This window comes from Camelina sativa, chromosome 3 (assembly GCF_000633955.1).
Source record: "Camelina sativa cultivar DH55 chromosome 3, Cs, whole genome shotgun sequence".
Classification (NCBI taxonomy): Eukaryota; Viridiplantae; Streptophyta; class Magnoliopsida; order Brassicales; family Brassicaceae; genus Camelina; species Camelina sativa.
In genome coordinates this window covers 16,208,616-16,230,036 of record NC_025687.1, presented here as the reverse complement: position 1 = coordinate 16,230,036, position 21,421 = coordinate 16,208,616, and the positions used below count along the sequence as shown (strand labels likewise).

Sequence of the window (21,421 nt, the reverse complement as noted above, 5' to 3'; positions counted from 1 at the left end):
GTTTTTTTTCTTGTGGGTTTTGTTGTGTGGCCGTTATTTGCAAGAAAAATGGCTTCGTATGCCATCTCAAACACAATTCATACCGTAACCTTGAAGACCTCGAAGAGAATAAGTCCTTACAACGGTCTATTCGGTTGGAACTCCGACAAGAAAACAGACAATATCCGGCTGCCGCAACAACCAGCCTACCACGACGACGTCCAGATTCCTTTCTCTCTTCCGTTGGTAAACAAAACCTTCTTAAAGGGTAAACTCTCAAAACACAAAATCCATATGCCTTAAGTCTTTTTTGAGATCTGAGTTAGAGTTCTATGCGTGCAAACAATTCATTTGGTGTATGTCCTTGATTTTGACTACTAATTAAGACTCATAGTATATCAATCTGAAGAAGTATGTCTTATCTATAACTCNAATCTTGATCCATGGGAGTGTTTGGTTTTGAGATTCAGTCTAGTGAACTGTATAATGTCTTTTCTTTACTGAAGAATGTGATCGTTCATTACTTCATTGTTCATATGAGCTTCTGAATGATAATCGAGCATGAACGGATTTTCCTATTCCCAATCGAAATTCAAATCAGCTGCGAAGAACTCTGGTGGATATTAGAATTCGGGTGATGCAAATATTTGGAAACCGGAATCTTCTTCTAGCGTGTTTTCTGGAATTCAAACCAGCGTGTTTCTTGCATCACAAGAACCCTTTTCTAGGTCACTTGCTTGACAAGAACTCTCAATATAGTTGCTCAATGACTCATCTAAAACCTCCGGTGAGTTGTTTTCAGATTTAGTTGCTCTGGTATTTTCTGTCCCGATGACAGAAGAAAATAAAACATTGATCTTTTATATCCCGATGACTCATCTAAATCTTTTCTGTCAGATTTAGTTGCTATCGGCAAGAACGATTTCTCTGTAACAAAACAAAACATTGATCTTTTATATAGTACTATTATGGGAAACTGGAAAAAATGTATTTTTGTTTTCTCCGGTCAAAGATTTTCAAGAAGCAACATTTGAAAGTTCCCATGGATCAAACTTGTTAAAATCCATAAATGGAATTATTTCGAGCTTGATCTCAAGCCCTTCGTTTCTTCTGTGCAGGTAATAACCCACAAGCTCTTCATCTGCTGGATGAAATCTGAAACCAGGTGGTAAAGATGATCCCACCATCCTATTATTGATAGATTCCACAGAACGAAACCCTAAGTCCTATTGTTGCATGTGTTTCTTCGAGGAACAGTAATAAAAAGAGAGTCTACGGTGTCAGTATCGGAGGAAAACAGAGCGACCAAATTAAAGATAAAAGATGTAAGTTGATGATGCTGAACTGTAGTAAAGGAAGAAGGGAAAAAATGTAAGTTTGGACCGTTTGGTAGAGATTATAGGATACGTATAGCAGAGAAATAAAAGAAATGTTTAAAGGTTGGTTAAAAGTATTAACACAAACTTACATAACGTAGTGTTACAGATTTTAAAATAGTAATACTGACATCTATTTTTCACATTTAAAAATATTACAGACCGAAAGGTTTTTTTTGAAGGTTACTTGTGTGAAAGTGTATTGTAAAGTCAAGAACTTTCTTTGTTAGTTTAACAAGGTTAGAATTCGTTAATTATTCTTGTCTATATTAACATACTTAGTTTTCATTACGTAGATGTGTTTCTAACCAATGAATGACTGAGACAAACACTTGAAACTGTTTTTTTTTCTTTTTTCTCTATATTGGGCTTGTTCGTTTTGCTACTGCAGGTACTTGCGGCTGCAGGAAACGCAGGTATAGTTGTTCTTTTCCTTACCACATGTACATGCGTAGCAAACGTTGCCACCTGCGTCTAACATTTTTAAATGTTGTTTCGATTGAGTGATTAAAAATAAAAATAAAGACGCAGCCGCCTGCGTCAACCAAACAAACAATTGTTTGGTGAATAAAAATGTGACTTGGAATCTCTCTATTTAGTGAAGAACTTTTCATTGTTAAGCAAATTTTTTTGTCTATGTCATCAAATAAATCTCCATTAACTATAATCTTAAAAAGTGTAAAATTATTTCTTCTATCCTAGTTTTTCACCTTTTCGACATGACAAAACACCAAGTATTTTGCGTTTAGCCTTTAGTAGTGATTTCACATTAATTCTTCTTAGATGTAAAGTTAGTTTCTTCACCTAATGGACATCTACAATGACACAAAAAGATGAAAAACTGAACCCAATATTTTGATGCAAGCATAAGATTTTCTTTCAAAAACCAAAACTATTCTATATAAAAAAAGAGAAATGGAGGGTTTCCAAGAATATACATCAACATTTATAAAGTTACTTTTAAAAATATTAATTTGGCAAAAAAATAACAAGAGTTTTGTCACTTAAGTATTATTAAAACTGCAGTGCGATATAGATTTACAAAAGTCGGGACCGAACATAGTTAACTTGCAAATTCCGGTTAATTAACTCCATAAATCTCATCCTCAGGAAACAGACCCCGATGTTGTAAACAACAACACCAGTTCAACCCCAAGAGAAGAAGTTGAGAGTTAGACATCGGTCGAAACCGCTAAAACCTAACCATTACTCTTCTACTTTTGGTCAGGTTTGATCTTTTGTAGACTTCTGAAAATAAGGAACATGTGCTTCATATTATTGGCAATACCAAACCTTCAAAAAACCTTGTTTTAATTAAGGAAATATATATATATATATATATATATACAATTTGGGCCGATCATCCCTAAATAAAATATAAACAAGATTACAAAAACAAAAGAGGAAAATAACCCCCAAAAAAAAAAAAAAAGGGGAGAGAGAAGAAACAGATCGCTGCAAAAGCGAAGAGAGAGAGAGAGAGAGGGACGGACGAATCCATCATTAATGGCGGCTGCCACAGTTCTCGGTCGCTTATCACTGATACCAAATCTATCTTGTAAACCAAAATTGAAATCAAACAGAAGAACAACTCCTACAAGTGTTTCAATCCGAGCACAAGCTTCCTTCTCCGACCCTTTTGTACTTCAACTAGCTGAATCACTCGAAGACTCTCTCACGGCTTCTTCTTCTTCTTCATTACCTCTCCAAAGAATCCGAGAATCTTCCGCTGAGACTCTTTTATCAACACCATGGCCGTCGAAGAAAGACGAACCTTTCAGATTCACCGACACATCGTTCATCCGATACTCCCAAATCGAACCCGTCTCCTCGACCCATCAACGAAATTTTCAATTTTTGGATGATCTGAGTGGAACCCAGTTCCCAAACGCCGTGATTATCGATGGGTTCGTGTCGAATTTGACGATTGGTCCATCGGATTTGCCCGATGGTGTTTACTTCGGGAGCTTCGCTGGTCTACCGGATGAGTTAACGAACCGGATTTCTGAATTCGTTGGGAATTTCGATTCTGGTGATTTGTTCTGGTCTATTAACGGCATGGGAGCACCTGATTTGACTGTGATTTATGTTCCTCAAGGATGTAAAGTGGAGAATCCGATTTATCTGAGGTACTTTTGTGGTGAAACCGGTGACCGGGAATCTAAACGGTTGCCGGTATCGAATCCTAGGGTTTTTGTGATGGTGGAGGAAGGAGGAGAGATTGGTATAGTTGAGGAGTTTGTGGGGAAAGAGGAACAGGGGTTTTATTGGACGAATCCTGTTTTGGAAGTTGTTGTTCAGAAGAATGGGAAAGTGAAGCATTCATATTTGCAGAAAGAGTCCATGGGTTCTGCTCATATCAAGTGGACTTTTGTTCGACAGGTTTAAACCTTTGCTTATTCTCTTCTTGTCTTTCTCTAGTAACGAATTGGCTTAGTTTTAGTTTTGGTAATAGTATAATTCTTGAGGAGAATCAGTAGTTTAGTTTACTTGAGGTTGGTTTTGTTATTCTCTTGTGGTGTCGATGAGTATGAGAGTAGGAATCTTTTTTTCTGAATGTTTCAGGAGAGTAGCTTAGTTTAGTTTTGTTGCTGCTGAAGTTGTAATCTTTATGATTGAATTGTTGAGGAAGATGAAATAGTTTAGTTTAGTTTCAGGTTTAAGGAGAGTAACTTAGTTTAGTTTAGTTGCCGCTGAAGTTGGCAAAAAGTTGTAATCTTTATGATTGAACTGTGGAGGAGGATGAATAGGGGTTTAGTTTAGTTTCAGCCTCATGTGAAGTTTGTTTTTGTGTTCTCTTCTTATTCGGTTTTAGAGGTTATAGCTTAGTCAAAGTTTTTGGATGTTTTTGTATGACTTGAGTACGACAATTGGAAACGTTTTATACTTAATTGTTTAGGAGAGTGAATTGTTCATGTGATTGATCTCTGTAGGAGGCAGAGAGTGAGTATGAGCTTGTGGAAGTGAGTACTGGCGGGAAATTAGGGAGGCACAATCTTCATGTGCAGCAGCTTGGGCCGGATACGCTCACGGAGTTAACCACGTTTCATATGTGTGTCAATGAGCAGACTCTAGATCTCCATAGCAGAATTGTCTTAGACCATCCCCGAGGCACTTCGCGACAGCTCCACAAGTGTATCGTTGCTCATTCCTCTGGTCAAGCTGTTTTCGATGGCAATGTCCGAGTTAACAAGTAATCTCTCTCTCTCTTTCTCTCTGTGTCTCATTTCGATGGTTTGATTATGATTATGCTGTTTTTGCTTTGGTTTGTTAAGCATCAGTTTTAAATTCTTTGTTGTAATATGGCAGATTAGCTCAACAGACCAACGCGGGACAACTAACGCGGAGCCTACTATTGAAACCACGAGCCACGGTGAACATAAAACCGAATCTTCAGATCATTGCAGACGATGTCAAGTGCTCGCACGGAGCTGCAATCAGCGATCTTGAAGAAGACCAACTCTTCTATTTCCAAGCTCGTGGGATCGACTTGGAGACTGCAAGAAGAGCTCTCATATCCTCTTTTGGATCAGAGGTGATCGAGAAGTTTCCAAATCGAGAAATCCGCGACCAAGCCAGAAATCACCTCAAATGCTTGCTCTGAAAAGTCGTTGCCCTCCTTAAGAGATCGCGTGGTGTACACGCGTCATTCTTATGTCTGTTCATTACAATACGAGGCCCGTTAGGAGGAGAAGAAGGCCCGTTTAATTTTAAAAAACGATGAAAAACAACAAGCAGTTCTCTTCTATATGAGTTAAATAGCATGATGTTATTTATTTTACCATTCGGAAAAACGTTACACTGTTGGCATCCGCATAAGCAAAACAACGTGATTTTTATATGATGAACAACGAAGGTTTCTTCTTCATATGTGAAAAAACCACACGCTTTTTATTTGAAATCTCCATAAGCAAAAAAAAAACAACTTGATTTTTCATAACCTCCATCGTCGTCGGAGACTCTCAGTCTCACCGCCTATTCTTTCCAACCGTCACCGGTGAAATCATTCTGCTGTATACACTCAAGCTCCTACCAGTAGCTTAGAAACCAGAGATCCTCACTCCCTAATTCTTCTCACTCCGTAAGCTTCGAGACACCTGAACCTTAGTTTCCGAAATCTAGGGTTTGTAACTTGTTCCGCTCGTTCGATGATTAGGATAGTTTATGTTTTATTACTCTGCATACGGTCGATTGCTAGCTAATAGAATTCAAGCTGCGAGATGAATTTTTGTAATCGATGCTCCTGTGATTCGATAGTTACACACTTACACTAGTTAGAGTTTCGATTGGTATGTTGATAAAACGATTTTGAAATTGGTGATGTTGTTTTTGTTATTCCAGTGCAGTGAGGATGGCGAGCAATGATTTGAAGACCTGGGTTTCAGATAAGCTGATGGTGCTACTTGGCTATTCTCAAACAGCTGTTGTTAACTATCTCATTGCAATGGGTAATTTGATGTTTTTCGATTTTGGGATCATGGAGATTATGGAAGAACTTTTTTGCCTCTACTGTTCTAAAAGCTTACAAGTTGTGTTATTATCTTTTGTGCAGCTAAAAAAACAAAATCACCTACTCAACTTGTGGGAGAGTTGGTGGATTACGGGTTTTCTTCTTCTGGTGAAACTCGTTCCTTTGCGGAAGAAATTTTTGCCAGAGTTCCCCGTAAAAATACTGGTGTGAATGTGAGTTTCCCAATGAGTTGCTGTAAAGTTTATTGCTCTTTTGTTTTCTGTTTTGAAGCTTTTCGGAATTAGATGCTATTTAGTTTCTGTTTCTGGGAGAAGTATGTAGTTTTTTAGCCTGGTTTTCGTAATTTTTAATTCTTTCTCTATATTAGCTCTACCAACAACATGAAGCAGAGGCTGCAATGCTAGTGAGGAAGCAACAAACATATGCTCTTTTAGATGCTGATGATGATGAAGAAGAAGTCGTTGTGGAGAAAATATCTTCAGCTTCTGAATCTAGAAAGTCAGATAAGGGCAAGAAAAGGTTTAGAAAAAAAAGTGGGCAGTCAGATGAAAGCGATGGCGAGGTATAACTTCTTTTCCTCATTGACAGATTCCAGTTTCTTTCTATCTTAATGGTAAGATATAGCGTGGCATCTCATCTGATAAAACTGTGTGAACAATGATGTAGGTGGCCGTCAGAGAGGACAGTAGACACGTTAGAAGAAAGGTTTCTGAAGACGAGGATGATGGTTCTGAGGTATATTTTGATCCTCTTAGGCATTTCAATTATTTTCTGGGTCCTTGGGTTTTGTTGTTGAAATCGAATAACTAGGAGATGCTCTATAAATACATGTGGATACATTCATGCTTTTCTAATATTCTTCGTACTTGTCCACTCGGCACAGTCAGAAGAGGAAAGAGTGCGTGACCAAAAGGAGAGAGAAGAACTGGAGCAGCATTTAAGAGATCGTGATACTGCACGGACACGGAAGGTATGCCTCGATCTGATCCTTGGTATGTTTTTCCTGTTTTGTGCTCTGAATAGGTCCTGTTTTTGTAGCCAACCAGGGGGGCTAAGTATTGTCGGCAACTATGTATGATTTATTAATGAATGAGTTTGCTTATCATTTATAACAGGCATATCTAGCTTTGTTTGAGTAGGAAAGATGAGTTAAAGAAAAACATACATATTCATATTTTATTCAATTTTTTTTATGCTAGAAAACTTTCCTTAGCCAAATGAGAAGTATATAGTTCGCATGGTTTACTTATCGATGTACTGTACATGTGAAAGTCAGTGACATGCTCTTTTCGTTTCTTTACTGACCAGCTAACAGAGCAAAAGCTGTCGAAGAAAGAGCAAGGTACAATCTGTTATATTTCACGCATGAACATAATATGTCTGTGATACATTGTTATCTAGTCATAAGTATTTTTTTTTTGTAGTCTCATTTTGGATTTTATTTTTTGTTGCAAAACAGAAGAGGCTGTTCGAAGAGCTAATGCTTTGGAGAAGGATGATTTAAATTCCCTAAGGTAATGGACTTTTTCCTTCTTTAGGTGCTTGTGATGGTTGCTTTCTGACAGAGATAGAAGGCAATTAAGTAAAGTTACCTAGATGTTCGACAACAACAATAGTCAAGAGTGTACTTGGGTGTCGTACATTGAATCTCATTGTTGAAATACTATATGAAGTTGCAAACTTGATTCTCAGTTAACAATTCTTGACTCTGTCAATCATCTCCTTGTGAATTACCCTGACGGTGTTCTTACTTGTAGAATTTATCTTTTTGGTGGCTATATTGTGATATTCATGTTATTGATCATCTTTTGTTGGGTCGATGCAGGAAAGTCTCGAGACAAGAATACTTGAAGAAGAGAGAACAGAAGAAATTGGATGAACTAAGGTACACGACATAGATTTTTGCACTTATCTTTATCTTAATTGATCTCTTCTCTTCGATTCATTGCTCCTGTTTCCTTCTTTTCTCCGTAGGGATGAGATAGAGGATGAACAATATCTTTTTGGAGGTGAAAAGCTCACAGAAACAGAGCTTCGTGAGTTTAGGTAATTGTTACATCTTTCTTGCATCGAGGTGGTTGTTAGCATTCTTTGGATAAAAAATCATTTCTCGTTGGAATTTTATTCTAGTACATTTTTTATTTTATTTGTTTGCAATATAAAATTTATATGGATTGTATTCATATTTAAGAAGGTATGTTTGGTTATAGTTGATTGAGCTTGGGTTGATCTTTTTTCTCTGATAGATACAAGAAAGAGCTTTATGACCTCGTGAAGAAAAGAACACAAGATGAAGATGATGTCGAGGAGGTAGCGTTTTCATCTTGCTGGACTCGACTCCCTCCTGGTTCTTTTTAATTTCTATATATCTAACACAAACCCTTTACTGCTACTTCCGAGTTCAGTATAGAATTCCAGATGCTTATGATCAAGATGGAGGTGTTGATCAAGAAAAAAGGTTTTCTGTTGCTGTACAGCGATACAAGTGAGTTTACAAGGAGGTCTTTGCTTGTGATCCAGCGCATTCTTATTTGTTTGCACTTGCAGTATCTATTTTTATTATTTTGCGAAATTCTTTGGGGTGTTCTATATAATATTTTTCGTCCAGGGACCTGGATTCAACGGAGAAAATGAATCCATTTGCAGAGCAAGAAGCTTGGGAGGACCATCAGATTGGTAATTCCTGTTTTATCTCTATTTATGTTGACCAGTCTTTTTATTTTTTGTACTTCCCACTGATTTTAGTGACTTTGTTTATGCAGGGAAAGCAACATTAAAATTTGGTGCAAAGAATAAGAAAGCCTCAGACAATTATCAGTAAGATCTGTCATATATGTCTTTTATTCTTATCCTACTGCTTTGGAATTTGTTTATCTCGTTTGAGAAATCGTCCTTGCTATAACTCTTACATTCTTATGGATTAGGCCCATGATCTGGGGATTCTAAATATTTTTATTTTATTTTGCAGGTTTGTGTTTGAGGACCAAATAAATTTCATAAAGGAATCTGTGATGGCTGGTGAAAATGTACTGCCTATGATATATTAAATCTGAAGATACCTCCTGTGATATGTCGAGTTGTAGCTGACTGCTTGTATTTTTCATGCAGTATGAAGATGATATGGATGCAAAACAAAAATCTCAAGATTTGGCAGAGAAAACAGCTTTAGAGGAACTTCAGGTGCTATCCTTTTCTGGTTTCTTCTCCATTAACTCTATTTGATCAAACTCAACCACCAGATCTTCTTTTTAGCATGTAATTCGGAATAAGTTCAGATTGTATGTTTCTTTGTATTAATAACCATAGCAAAATCTATAACTTATCCCTTATCCCTGACATATTCTTGCATCTGTTTATTTCTGAATCAGGAAGTCAGAAGAAGTCTGCCAATTTATGCCTATCGTGAACAGCTGCTTAAGGCTGTGGAAGAGCATCAGGTAATTCAAGCTCTCATGCCATTTTAGAAACCATGAGAAGCTTACTTTACCAATCGCTATCGAAACAGTATATTTCAGCTATAAGTATGTGTAACTAATACAAGATTAATAAAGAAGGAAACACTTTAGTGTTATTTGCATATGAATATGCAGATTGAAGTGTTGATTGTGAAATTGTGCATAATTTTTTCTTTTTTAGTTACATGGTTTTCTGTGCTACATGTTATTAGAATGACACCTTTTTCAACTTTTTTGAATATATTAGGTTCTTGTCATTGTGGGGGACACTGGTTCGGGAAAGACTACACAGATACCACAATATCTCCATGAAGCTGGTTACACAAAACGTGGAAAGGTACAACCTACTACTTACCCCAGCTTGCCGCATATAGTTAAAACACACATATTTCCTTCAAATAGGAAAGGTTAGTGTAGAAGTCACTTACAAATTGGTATCTTATTCTTTAACCAAGAACTGTTAGCTTGTTGAGAACAAAACTAGTCGTTTCTAATTTTCCTGTGAAGTTTTCCTTCTTCAAAACTGATTTTATTAAAGGTGTACTTCCATTTAGGAAGAAAGCCATTGTTCATGGACTTTGTGGCTGAATGGCTTCAAAAGTATATATCAAATAAAGTACCATAATGCTTTTCTATTATATATCAGGTTGGTTGTACACAGCCCCGAAGAGTTGCAGCTATGAGTGTTGCTGCCCGTGTGGCACAAGAGATGGGTGTCAAACTCGGGCATGAGGTATGTTGGCTTCTCTTCACTTTTTGCTACTGGTGGTTGATTGTTTCACAATTTTGGGTACACACTCAGAATCTAACCTTTGGTTGGTGCTTTTCACAGGTTGGCTATTCCATTCGATTCGAGGATTGTACTTCTGACAAAACAGTTCTGAAGTATATGACTGATGGTATGCTTCTGCGTGAGCTGCTTGGCGAACCAGATCTGGCCAGCTACAGGTAAGAAATACTATGCACAATTTTTATTATTACTGTTGGACAGCTGAACGTTTTTACCTACTGATTGCGAAACATTTCAGTGTCGTTATTGTGGATGAGGCGCATGAAAGGACCTTGTCAACCGATATACTGTTTGGATTAGTCAAGGCAAGTGAACTTTCTTTTACAATGTCTCTTCTTACTTGTGTAATTTGGGTTAAATTCTTCGATACATTCTGATTGACTTTTCCTATATATGACAGGATATAGCACGGTTTCGACCTGATTTGAAGTTGTTGATATCTAGTGCAACAATGGATGCAGAAAAGTTTTCTGATTATTTTGATACAGCCCCGATTTTTAGTTTCCCAGGAAGAAGGTATCCAGTTGAAATCAACTATACAAGTGCACCTGAAGCTGATTACATGGACGCAGCAATAGTTACTATTCTTACAATTCATGTGAGGGAGCCACTTGGAGATATATTGGTCTTCTTCACTGGTCAAGAGGAAATTGAATCTGCAGAAGAGATCCTGAAGCACAGGATAAGAGGTTTGGGTACTAAGATTCGCGAATTAATTATATGCCCGATTTACGCGAACCTTCCAAGTGAACTCCAAGCAAAAATATTTGAGCCAACTCCAGAAGGGGCACGGAAAGTAGTTCTGGCAACAAATATCGCTGAAACATCATTGACCATTGATGGTATAAAGTATGTTGTTGATCCAGGCTTTAGCAAGATGAAATCATATAACCCAAGAACCGGAATGGAGTCATTGCTTATAACTCCCATCTCTAAGGCTTCTGCAACTCAACGAGCTGGTCGAGCTGGAAGAACAAGCGCAGGGAAATGCTACCGTCTGTACACAGCATTTAACTACAACAACGACTTAGAGGAAAACACGGTGCCAGAAGTACAGAGGACAAATCTTGCTAGTGTGGTACTTGCTTTGAAGAGTCTTGGAATTCATGATCTCATAAACTTTGATTTTATGGATCCTCCACCTGCTGAAGCACTTGTGAAGGCATTAGAACTGCTCTTTGCTCTGGGTGCTCTAAATAAGCTTGGCGAATTGACTAAAGCTGGTAGAAGGATGGCAGAGTTTCCACTTGATCCAATGTTGTCAAAGATGATCGTTGTTTCTGACAAGTATAAGTGCTCCGATGAGATAATATCAATTGCTGCTATGTTGTCAATTGGTGGCTCTATCTTCTACCGTCCGAAGGACAAACAGGTTCACGCTGACAATGCAAGAATGAACTTCCACACAGGGAATGTCGGAGACCATATCGCGTTGCTGAAGGTTTGAACCCTCTGTATTCCTTATTGTTCGCTCACTTTCACTAGTTTATAGTGCTATTCTCTGTATGTTTATCGTCTTCATTTTTCTTTTTAGGTGTACAGTTCCTGGAAGGAAACAAACTACTCTACTCAGTGGTGCTACGAGAACTACATTCAGGTATCAAGTTTTCTCTTTATGTTTATCGGATCAGATGTGAGTCCTTAAATTTTGTTTTGGCTATCCAGATGTGAGTCCATTTTGACATTTGTTTTGGGTCAAACATTTGTTCAGGTCCGAAGCATGAAAAGAGCCAGAGATATCCGTGATCAATTGGAGGGACTTCTCGAAAGGGTAGAAATAGAAATCAGCTCAAACCTGAATGAGTTGGATTCAGTTAGGAAATCTATCGTCGCCGGTAAATTCCCTACTCCCCTTCACATTCTATTGGTTAAAATTGATAAAATCTTTACAATTATTTATGCCTCTGCTGATGAACTTCTTACTTTTAATCAGGTTTTTTCCCGCACACTGCAAAGCTGCAGAAGAATGGATCATATCGAACTGTGAAGCATCCCCAGACAGTGCACATACATCCCAATTCAGGGTTAGCTCAGGTAAATTAATTATCACTCTACATAAACCAGAATATCTTATTATTGGTAGAATCTTAAAGCTTAAAATATTAATGTGTTCTTCGCAATGTGCATTGTAGGTATTGCCGAGATGGGTTGTATATCATGAACTAGTGCTGACTTCCAAGGAATATATGCGACAGGTACGTGATATGTTTGATCATGCAAGGTTTTTTCAACTCATAATTGAATCTCTGTTTCGGTCTTACTTCTTTGGTTTCATTCATTGGTTTGTTGGTATGCTAAAAAACTCTCGTAACTCTAAAAATGCAGGTAACAGAATTGAAACCAGAATGGTTGATTGAGTTAGCTCCTCACTACTACCAGCACAAGGACGTCGAAGATGGTATGTACCTTTTTTCTCTCTTTCCAATTATACTTTTTGTTAATACTTTCTCTTTTGTAGAATCGAATATTTCAATCTCTAAAGACAAAACCCATGTTAAATATTTTTCAGCTGCATCAAAGAAAATGCCCAAAGGAGCTGGAAAAGCTGCAATATAAGAACAGACAGATTAGATCGGCAAAAGAATAGTGGAAACAAATGCGAGTATATAGGACTTTGACAAATGGTTAGAAGAGCTCTCTTTTACTACATTAACTCATTTTTGGTCAGCCTCCTGAGTTTTTTTTGTTAGAAAACAATTAAAAAAAAGGTGATTTACTCAAGTGTTATCCAAATTAGGTAATATTATCAGAATCCAAAAAATAAGATTTTATTACTAGAATATTTCGGGTATTTTCAAAATACCCAGTGTGCCCTTGTTTTATGTTACCGGAAAAAACGTTATTACAAAAATGTCATTGCCACGTTAGACCCTACGTCAGAAATCGCTGACGTATAACCATAACTCATCCGTAACGCGTTACAGATAAATGTTGCGGATGAATTATGGAAAAAAACATTTGAGTATGAGCGGACGGTTGAGTTATAGCATAACTCAACCAAGCGTTACGGTTGACTTATTAAAATCTGGTTGAGTTATGCTATAACTCAACCGTCCTTACGGCTGACTTATTAAAATCTGGTTGAGTTATGCTATAGCTCAACCGTTCTTACCGCTGAGTTTTCACCCGATGGTTGAGTTGTCAAAAGTTTGGCTGAGTTATCACTACGACACGACTGACTTATGAGCAACTGTTACGGTTGAGTTATCATACAACTCAACCGTAATAGGCTGACTTATCGTACAACTCAGTCGTGATAGGCTGACTTATCATACAACTCAACCATTTGATGGTTGTCTTATTAATAAAAAATTAATTACTAGAATGTTATTCAGTTACGGCTGACTTATTAAATGATACAGCTGAATTTGGCAGCAATTTTTTTGCTTTTTAATTACTGTAATGTTTTTTTAATTACTGTAATGTTTTTCATGTTGTGGCTGAGTTTTATATAGGCCGAGTTATTTATTGTTTGATGGCTGACTTGCCACGTCGGACGCAGCATCCATGTCATCTTTTGTTTTTTCTCCAGAAATACGAAACGTCGTTCGACTCTTGTTCTTCAACTGGTAAATAAGTGAGCTATTTACCTTCTTCTTCACCTTGTTCTTATACTTCTTCTTCACTTTTCTTCTGCACCTAATTCTTTCTACTTCTCCTTCACATTTTTCTTCACCTTGTTCTTCTACTTCTTCTTCACCTTGTTCTTTCTATTTCTTCTTCACATTGTTCTTCACGTCTCTGTGTAGAGTTTTCGGCGAAAGAGTCTACAGAAACTAGTGGAGCTAGAGGAAGTATGATTCGACCAAGCAGTGACTCGAAAGTAGAATCTACATACGAAGTGTACGGTGGGGGATTTGAAGGCACTTGTTTTGATTATGGTAAGATCGTTTTACACATTTTGTTTTACACATTTTGATCAGATTGTGTAAAAATCAATCTTTGTCTTTAATTATTACTTATAATGATTGTAATATTCATTTTTTCATTCTATATTTTAATTTTGAGTTATTATAATTCTAATTTACAAATATTTCATAAGTCAGCCGTTTATGTCGATAACTCACTCATATCAATCAATTGTTTGAGAAATACTTTTATTAAAAAAAAAATTAAAAATTCAAATTCAAATTTTGAATTCCTTTTAAATAAAAAATCGCTAAAATCTCATTTATTACGCGTGTGATTCTTAACAATAAACATAATTATTGTTTGCGTCTCCCCAACAACACTTTTTATATTCTTGAGAAGGTATATGATAAATTAATATATCTGTTGCATCACTCAGCCATAACGTTACCATAACTCAGCCAACCCTCAAATTAGAATGACTAAATAACCGACCAAACCAAACCGAACCGGAAACTATTTTTTCCATTATTTTCGGTTAATTACGGTTATATTCGGCTTGCTATCGGTTATATTAAGTTAATCGGCCTAATTTGGATAACATTTGGATTATTTATGGTTATACATTCATCTAACCAACCCATAACCGGAAATAACCGAAAAATAATTTCAAAAATTTTTAAATTTTCAAATGGTTATCATATTGGTATATCCAAATTACCACCTTAAACCAAACACAATATAACCAAAACCAAACTGTTATAGTAAAACTCATAATGTTGGAAATATGAACCCTACACCTCAAACCCTAACCCCTAAATGTCATGTTTTGAATGTTTTATACATTTTGATCAGACTGTGTAAAAATCAATCTTTGTCTATACTTATTACTTTTTATTGCTTAAAATGATTGTAATATTCATTTTTTCATTTTATATTTTATTTTTGAGTTATAATAATTCTAATTTACAAATATTTCATAAGTGAGCCGTTTATGTGGATAACTCAGCCATATCAGTCAATTGTTTGAGAAATACTTTTATTTCTTTTATTCGCAATTTGAATTCAAATTTTTTAATTAATTTGAATAATATATTGTGAGAAAAACTAACTTTATGTATTTATTATGTGTGGATCTGAGCAGACACAGAATTAGTGATTTTTCGTGATTCCCCAACAATACTTTTTGTGATATCGAAAAACTTTTTAATTAGATAATTTATTAGGAATCTGACAGAACTAAAGACCCAAAAAAGAAAGAAGAATACGTACTAATATCTCATAACTCCGTAATTCATTACTCAGCCATGTGAAGTATATAACTCAGCCGTAACTTAACCGTAAATCAGCCATAACTTTGAAAATAGACAAATCAATGTTTTACATACCCAAGTACAATTCATCTCGAACTGATCATAGTCTGTTACGTTATCGGCAAATGGAGTAAATGGTGGTTTGAAAGAGGAGACCAAGAACGTATAGCCATATCAAGGGAGTTAAATCTTTGTGAGCACAGACTTTGCAAAGTCAATTAATGACCAGTCTCGTGACAACTTGTAGATTATAAGCTTGCAGATTAACAATCACGAAGCAAAGACATCTCTTGCAAAGAGTAAAATGCATAAAAGAAAAGAGAGAGGAAAGTTACGTTTACAACAAGAACTCCATGGCATCACAACCAACATCACCATCTTAACCAAGAATCTGTAGGATAGAACAAAACAGAGAATTGAATTTCAAACAGAGAACAAATTTGATGATACAACTGAATATTACTGTAATGGATCTTACATCTGAATATTGACTTCTTGGTCAAATACAGAAACATGAAAAGACAAATCTTGAAGTGATCCAAAAACTTGTAAGATTCAAAAACTAAAGGTAAACATCGGCCACCAAAGGCCATTCTACTCTTCACATTTACCTGGACTGATCGAACAGAAAAGTAGCAAAGGTCTGCAAATAATGCCTCTGAGCCTGAAAGATAAAAATTATATAAGATGAACAATCAACAAAGGAAGCATCACGATATTAGGCAGATTATGGAGAATAAAAAGGCTTACGCACTTCTGTTAGCCTTTGCTACAAGAGTAATCTACTTCATTTTCAAATGAAATTTTAGGCCATCCAGAAAACATGGGTTTCCTCTTTGTCTTCCTCAACCACTATGATAAAAAAAAAACACAGAAGTAAGAAAGAAGCTGATACAAATGATTCTGAAGAAGATCGAAATTACCAAAAGGAGGAGGCTTTAGTTTACTCACAGTGCTAAGACGATAAATGGAGCGCTCAACGATCACAGAAACAACAACGAAGACAGTCAACACAATAGCAACAGACCAAGTAGGTGATAATGCCAAAGTTCTCTCATTTGAATCTGCTTCGTTACCATTTTCTTCTCCTTCTCCCATTTTCTTTTTATAAAAAGCTGATTCTTTCACACACATAAACAGAACAAGTTCCTCTCTTTTACCTAAAATTCAACTGGAATTTGCACAAACGCAGAAAAGTTTAAAAGTTTGAGGGAAACTCAATAACAAAATCAAACAAGGAGTTTAAAAAATATAACCTTTAAAAACCCATCGAGCGTTCTTGGTGAAGACTTAGATTGTAAAGTCAGCAAAACTGAGCATCTGAAGAAAGCATGAATTATGTGCACGAGACAGGAGTTTATAAATTACTTAGAAGGTGAAGAGGCTCCTTTAGATTGTGGAGGAGGAGAGCGACCTCGCCTAGCAGGACTGCAAGAAAGAAAAGATTTATCAGAACATCAAGATCACGATTAGATATATCCAAACCCAGAAAAATAGGTTAAATTGCAAAAGCCTCCGTTCTTACAAACTTCTTCTTCCCACAACAAGGATGAAAGCCTAATTACAGCAATCAAATTGGAAATTGGAAAAAGTGAGGAAGAAACCCTAACCTTTCTCCACGACATGGAGGACTGCGACTCCCAGAACTGACGCTCCGGGACGGAGATGAAGATGAAGAGAGCGATCTAGAACGGGAGCGGGAGCGCGAAAGAGACCTAGAGGGACTCGAACCAGAGCGGGAACGGGATCTGGAGCTGGAACGAGAAGAAGAGCCAGACAAAGAAGGGGAACGACGACCACGACTTGGTTTCGCCATGGGCGATATTACTCGAGTAACTTTTCCGGCGAACATTACGCCGAAGTGCCCACACCGTCATCATCGACATTGATCTCGAGTAATTTTTTTTTTCTCGGGTTTATGAACAGTGGAAACTGTTTGTTTTAGCACTTTGACATAAACAAGAAAAAGAAAAAGCAACTGTCGATTCTGAAAAAAAACTTTTTAATGACGTCGAAAATCAGAAATGATGTGTTAATTCATATATGTGTATTTTAATTTGTTGATGTGTATTTTTTTAATTTTTTTATTCAAAATCGAAAAACTAAATCTAATAAGTAAATTGTAATTACACCAGGACACTAAATATTTGAGTAATTTTCTTTGATTAATAACATACAAGTAATAAACCAAATAACATTTGTGGAATTGATTCTTAAAAAAAATGATATGAACAGTCCAAATTAATGACCACCTATTCCCGTAGTTATTTTAGAACAAAAAACAGCGGACAGTTTGTTTCTGAGCTAGGCAAACCATTTAGCTTGCGCCTGCTCCAAACAGCGTTCTTTGATGACGAACATCATACAGTTAGGCTATAGCGAGTCAAACTACATTTCAAAAACCCATTTGATTTACTTTGGAAAAAAATATGGTTACAAAACACGGTTTTTGAATTCAATCCATGTTTGCAATTACAGCATCAACAATCTCCTGTGTGCTAGTATCACTGTTTCCACTTTCCACACTTTCCTTCAGTGGCAACACGTATCATGGCGGTTTTAAGCCGGTCTGCAAATAAAGGGAGCTGGAGATGTCTCAACATTATAACCGAAGAGAACAGTAATGCCACCGAACTTTTATGGTTTCCCACTGATCCAACTTGCTCAAAGATTGCATACTCAGCACCAAAACTTCCTCCAGGCATAATCTCACCACTGCCTCCTCCAGCAACACCAGCAGCAATGTTTATAATTAGATTCCCGTAGAGATTCGGAGTTACAATGATGTCGAATCGCTCTGGTTTTTCTACAAGTTGCAAACAGCATTTATTAACCGAAATTTCGTCGTAGGTGATGTTTGGATACATTTTACCAACTTCTTGACAGGATTTCAAGAAGAATGCATCAGCTAGTTTTCCCTTGTTGTGAACTGCTGTAACTTTCTTCCTCTTGCTCAATCGAGAATATTCAAAAGCATACTTTGCGATACGATCCGACCAAAACTTTGTCATTGTCACCTGAAAGTTCTCTATGACACCGGGAACAACTTCATGCTCACGCCCTGCATATCCACCACCTTCCGTGCTTTCTCTGATTACCACAATGTCAACGTTCTGGTGGCGACTCGGCTGACCGTTCAGATTGAAGCAGTTGACAAGAGATGCAAACAGGTCAAGCTCCTCTCTTTCACCAGCACGCAATGAGCTGTCCTAAACACACTTTGTTCTTCTGTATCGACTCCACCACTTCCCGCGGGAAATGATTCATATTTCCCATTATATCATATGTCTCAAAGTAGACCGGTGCGTGCATTGCTTCCAACACCAGGTGCACCGCGTTTGTCACATTGCTGTGGATAACCGTAACAGGTCTAGGCATATATGTTGTGAATCGGGTCTGAATTCTAGACCCGGTAGTGATTTTACTGAGATTCTTCAGTAGAGATATAAATTGATGAGACATTTTCCACCTACAATTTTGGGTGGGAAGATGATAACCTGATCAGTATTTGTTGTAAATATTTACAAAGCATATTAAGCATTTAGCTGATCCATGACATGTTCTTTGAAAAGTAAAAATACAACTAGTTTTAAATAATCTATATTATTGGAATATATTATACATGTCAAAGAGTTATCTAAAGTAAGAGTAAGAACATAATGGAACACATTCCAATCATATTATACTTATGAACAAACCCATCTGATCATTGATCCCTAGAGAAACCAAACAACGAAATTCACCAATTACTACAAGAAAATAGCACAAAATTCCAAATTTGTTTAACTTTATTATGGATTCTTATANAAAAAAAAAAAAAAAAAAAAAAAAAAAAAAAAAACCAATTGGCTTTGCCTCATGTTATTCCCCTTGCAGATGGAACATGGCTATGTTAATATCTTGGATCATGTATTTATCCTTTTGCAATTTGAATAACCCTATTGGGTCGAGGATTATGATACCAAAGGAAGATCATGAGTTTCTACCACAAAGCCAATTGGTAACCAATGCAGTATATCATGCTTGTTATATACCTGATGAGATCCTCAAAAGTCTCCGATGTGGGATTAGTTTGTGATTCAATATTTCAATTTTTCAGCCGACATTATTATGATCATAAGATACCGTAAGCATCAAGTAATTTGTCTTGATCCTTCTCGTAGGCTTTTTTCATGTCTATTGGCCTTTTGGACCGAAACAATAAGCCCGTTTTGAGTTTTTAGTATCCTCTGTTCATTCTACAAATATATATTTTACGACCACCAGTAGGGGCGCAACAGGTTTTAAATACATTAATATAAATTCGAAAGCTTCTCAGTCGTGGAGAAGGTTTGGTTCACACTTTTTCCGACAACAACATTAAGGATGAGGCTTTCGTTTTCTGCCATACATCTAAAGATAGATAGAACTCAAACGTAAATAAAAGCAATTAAGTTCTCTCTTTACATTTTTTCCCACTTTACTTTTGAGAGAACTTCGAAAAAAAGGAGTAAAACAAACAAACCAGGAAAGAAAATGGCATTGAGAATGTGGGCTTCCTCTACAGCAAATGCTCTCAAGCTCTCTTCTTCTGTCTCAAAATCTCATCTCTCTCCAGCTTTCTCCATCTCCAGATGCTTCTCCTCAGGTAAAAAACAAAACAACATCCTCTTACACAACCTGTGTGTTGCATTGGTTTTGTTTTAGGATTCTGTCTGAACTCTTTACTGGGTGTTTTGTGGTTTGAAGTGTTGGAAGGACTTAAGTATGCAAATTCACATGAGTGGGTAAAACATGAAGGCTCAGTTGCTACAATTGGTATCACTGACCATGCACAGGTAACAAAAACATAAACTTTAAAGCTATGTAGTTTAGATCAGTTTAGCTCAGAGACTAGTTTAGATCAGTTTTAGTAGTGTCTGTTGATGATGTGCAGGGACATTTAGGAGAAGTTGTGTTTGCGGAGCTGCCAGAATTAAACAGTTCAGTGAGCAAAGAAAAAAACTTTGGAGCTGTTGAGAGTGTTAAGGCCACTAGTGAGATACTATCCCCAATCTCTGGTGAAGTCATTGAGGTTAACACAAAGCTCACAGAGTCACCTGGTTTGGTAAGTTTCTACCATCTGAATAATAACTCTAGTGGTGGTGTGACGCACGGATCAAACTGATTACTCGATTTTTTTTCATTCGTGTAGATCAACACAAGCCCTTATGAAGAAGGTTGGATGATAAAGGTGAAACCAAGCAACCCTGCGGAGTTAGATACCTTGATGGGTCCAAAGGAATACACCAAGTTCTGCGAAGACGAAGACGCTGCTCACTAGAGGGTTTCTTCGCTCTTTTTTTTTTTTTTATCTTCACCAAATGTCATAAAGAAACAGAGCAAAACAAGAGAATCCATGTTAAAGTTTCAACCTTTCACTTGTCAATGTTTCTTCTTGCTTGTATCTGTGTGATACTAATTTGGTTTAAAAAATCATGCAATGAGAGCATTTAACTTATATAAGACTACAGGTCTAAAGAGAAGCTCACATAAAAAAGACAACTTCCATTGATTTTGCAACATATATAGTTTAGGAGAAACGTTAAAGATATAACAATGGTCTAATTTTCGTCCAAACCAAAGTCTTATGCATAACAAGTAAGACTCAGAGCTGTACATTTTGAATCCTATCCACGACAGAAACCGTTGGGCAGGGTCGGCGAAACAGCTACATCCGGTGAAGGTGAAGGTGAAGGTGACTCGTCATAAGAAATGGAGATCAGCTCAGCTCTAAGCTTGTCCGCATCATCGGTGCTTCCTCCTTTTGTGGCTCCGTTTGCGGTAATACTACTGATGACAGGTTTCACATCTGAGGACGTTATTATATACTCCTCTTCCTCAGGTGAAGTGTAAGAGATTTCGATGAGAGATTCACGGGCTTGTTCTTGAGAAGTCTTGTCACGCGGTTGTTCCATCAATGCCTCTAAGCTTCTGCATAATTTTTATAAGACCATAGAGGAACAAACCCATATTACAATGTTCTATATGAAAAAACCATAATTAAAATTTCACAATAGTTTCAATATCACGCAACATCCAAGAAACATTCACATTGAAACAAAACGCAATTACCATAAAACAATAAAAAAACTCTCCAACCAAAACCAGCAAAGACATGAACTTTATTATATCCATGGAAGCTTCAAAACAGAACATACAATTCAAAA

The 21,421-nt window shown here is 36.8% G+C and overlaps 4 protein-coding genes, 1 long non-coding RNA gene and 2 pseudogenes across 10 annotated transcripts; 3 read left to right on the top strand and 4 right to left on the bottom strand.

The window, feature by feature from the left end:
- On the bottom strand, positions 477-1,166 carry LOC109130597 (annotated as a pseudogene).
- Positions 2,770-5,139, top strand: LOC104777283 (protein ABCI7, chloroplastic). Its single transcript, XM_010501496.2, has 3 exons — positions 2,770-3,737; positions 4,289-4,548; positions 4,665-5,139. Exons 1-3 carry the CDS (start codon positions 2,862-2,864, stop codon positions 4,957-4,959), a joined length of 1,431 nt encoding a protein of 476 aa, XP_010499798.1. The 5' UTR covers positions 2,770-2,861; the 3' UTR covers positions 4,960-5,139.
- Positions 5,253-17,734, top strand: LOC104777279 (pre-mRNA-splicing factor ATP-dependent RNA helicase DEAH1-like). 4 transcript variants are annotated; one of them, XR_766242.2, is made up of 29 exons: positions 5,253-5,436; positions 5,697-5,803; positions 5,908-6,038; positions 6,194-6,388; positions 6,493-6,561; positions 6,710-6,796; positions 7,135-7,168; positions 7,286-7,340; positions 7,652-7,711; positions 7,801-7,872; positions 8,073-8,136; positions 8,232-8,311; positions 8,435-8,502; positions 8,589-8,643; positions 8,795-8,852; positions 8,935-9,006; positions 9,195-9,263; positions 9,529-9,618; positions 9,928-10,014; positions 10,114-10,229; positions 10,310-10,376; positions 10,472-11,512; positions 11,606-11,668; positions 11,783-11,906; positions 12,005-12,105; positions 12,204-12,266; positions 12,397-12,469; positions 12,581-12,695; positions 17,712-17,734. XR_766242.2 is itself a non-coding variant. In XM_010501494.1 (28 exons), the coding sequence occupies exons 2-28, from the start codon at positions 5,707-5,709 to the stop codon at positions 12,625-12,627; spliced, it is 3,138 nt and encodes a 1,045-aa protein (XP_010499796.1). In that variant the 5' UTR covers positions 5,253-5,436; positions 5,697-5,706; the 3' UTR covers positions 12,628-12,792. The 4 variants fall into 4 exon arrangements, 2 of the variants coding, with proteins under 2 accessions (XP_010499796.1, XP_010499797.1); XR_766241.2 differs by lacking the exon at positions 17,712-17,734 and adding an exon at positions 13,527-13,544; XM_010501494.1 differs by lacking the exon at positions 17,712-17,734 and having other exon boundaries at positions 12,581-12,792.
- On the bottom strand, positions 15,408-17,196 carry LOC104777280. Of its 3 annotated transcripts, none has more exons than XR_766244.2 (6): positions 16,844-17,196; positions 16,490-16,661; positions 16,185-16,404; positions 15,988-16,085; positions 15,712-15,897; positions 15,408-15,624 (listed from the first exon to the last, which is right to left on the bottom strand). It is a non-coding gene; the product is annotated as an uncharacterized LOC104777280 (long non-coding RNA). The 3 variants fall into 3 exon arrangements; XR_766245.2 differs by having other exon boundaries at positions 15,845-15,897; positions 16,844-17,195; XR_766243.2 differs by lacking the exon at positions 15,408-15,624 and having other exon boundaries at positions 15,633-15,897; positions 16,844-17,194.
- On the bottom strand, positions 17,689-18,695 carry LOC104777282 (annotated as a pseudogene).
- LOC104777278 (glycine cleavage system H protein 3, mitochondrial) lies at positions 19,636-20,690 on the top strand. Its single transcript, XM_010501493.2, has 4 exons — positions 19,636-19,860; positions 19,962-20,050; positions 20,149-20,319; positions 20,407-20,690. Exons 1-4 carry the CDS (start codon positions 19,749-19,751, stop codon positions 20,533-20,535), a joined length of 501 nt encoding a protein of 166 aa, XP_010499795.1. The 5' UTR covers positions 19,636-19,748; the 3' UTR covers positions 20,536-20,690.
- On the bottom strand, positions 20,745-21,185 carry LOC109132271 (the record flags this gene model as incomplete). Its single annotated transcript, XM_019243799.1, is given in 1 exon segment — positions 20,745-21,185. A coding segment is annotated over 1 exon segment (288 nt). The 3' UTR covers positions 20,745-20,881.

Coding starts and splice junctions, on each gene's coding strand:
- LOC104777283 (XM_010501496.2), top strand. CDS start 2,862: ATGGCGGCTGCCACAGTTCTCGGTCGCTTATCACTGATACCAAATCTA. Junction 3,738..4,288: donor AGTGGACTTTTGTTCGACAG/GTTTAAACCTTT, acceptor TGATCTCTGTAG/GAGGCAGAGAGTGAGTATGA. Junction 4,549..4,664: donor GGCAATGTCCGAGTTAACAA/GTAATCTCTCTC, acceptor GTAATATGGCAG/ATTAGCTCAACAGACCAACG.
- LOC104777279 (XM_010501494.1), top strand. CDS start 5,707: ATGGCGAGCAATGATTTGAAGACCTGGGTTTCAGATAAGCTGATGGTG. Junction 5,804..5,907: donor TAACTATCTCATTGCAATGG/GTAATTTGATGT, acceptor TCTTTTGTGCAG/CTAAAAAAACAAAATCACCT. Junction 8,644..8,794: donor AAAGCCTCAGACAATTATCA/GTAAGATCTGTC, acceptor TTTATTTTGCAG/GTTTGTGTTTGAGGACCAAA.
- LOC104777278 (XM_010501493.2), top strand. CDS start 19,749: ATGGCATTGAGAATGTGGGCTTCCTCTACAGCAAATGCTCTCAAGCTC. Junction 20,051..20,148: donor GTATCACTGACCATGCACAG/GTAACAAAAACA, acceptor GATGATGTGCAG/GGACATTTAGGAGAAGTTGT. Junction 20,320..20,406: donor TCACAGAGTCACCTGGTTTG/GTAAGTTTCTAC, acceptor TCATTCGTGTAG/ATCAACACAAGCCCTTATGA.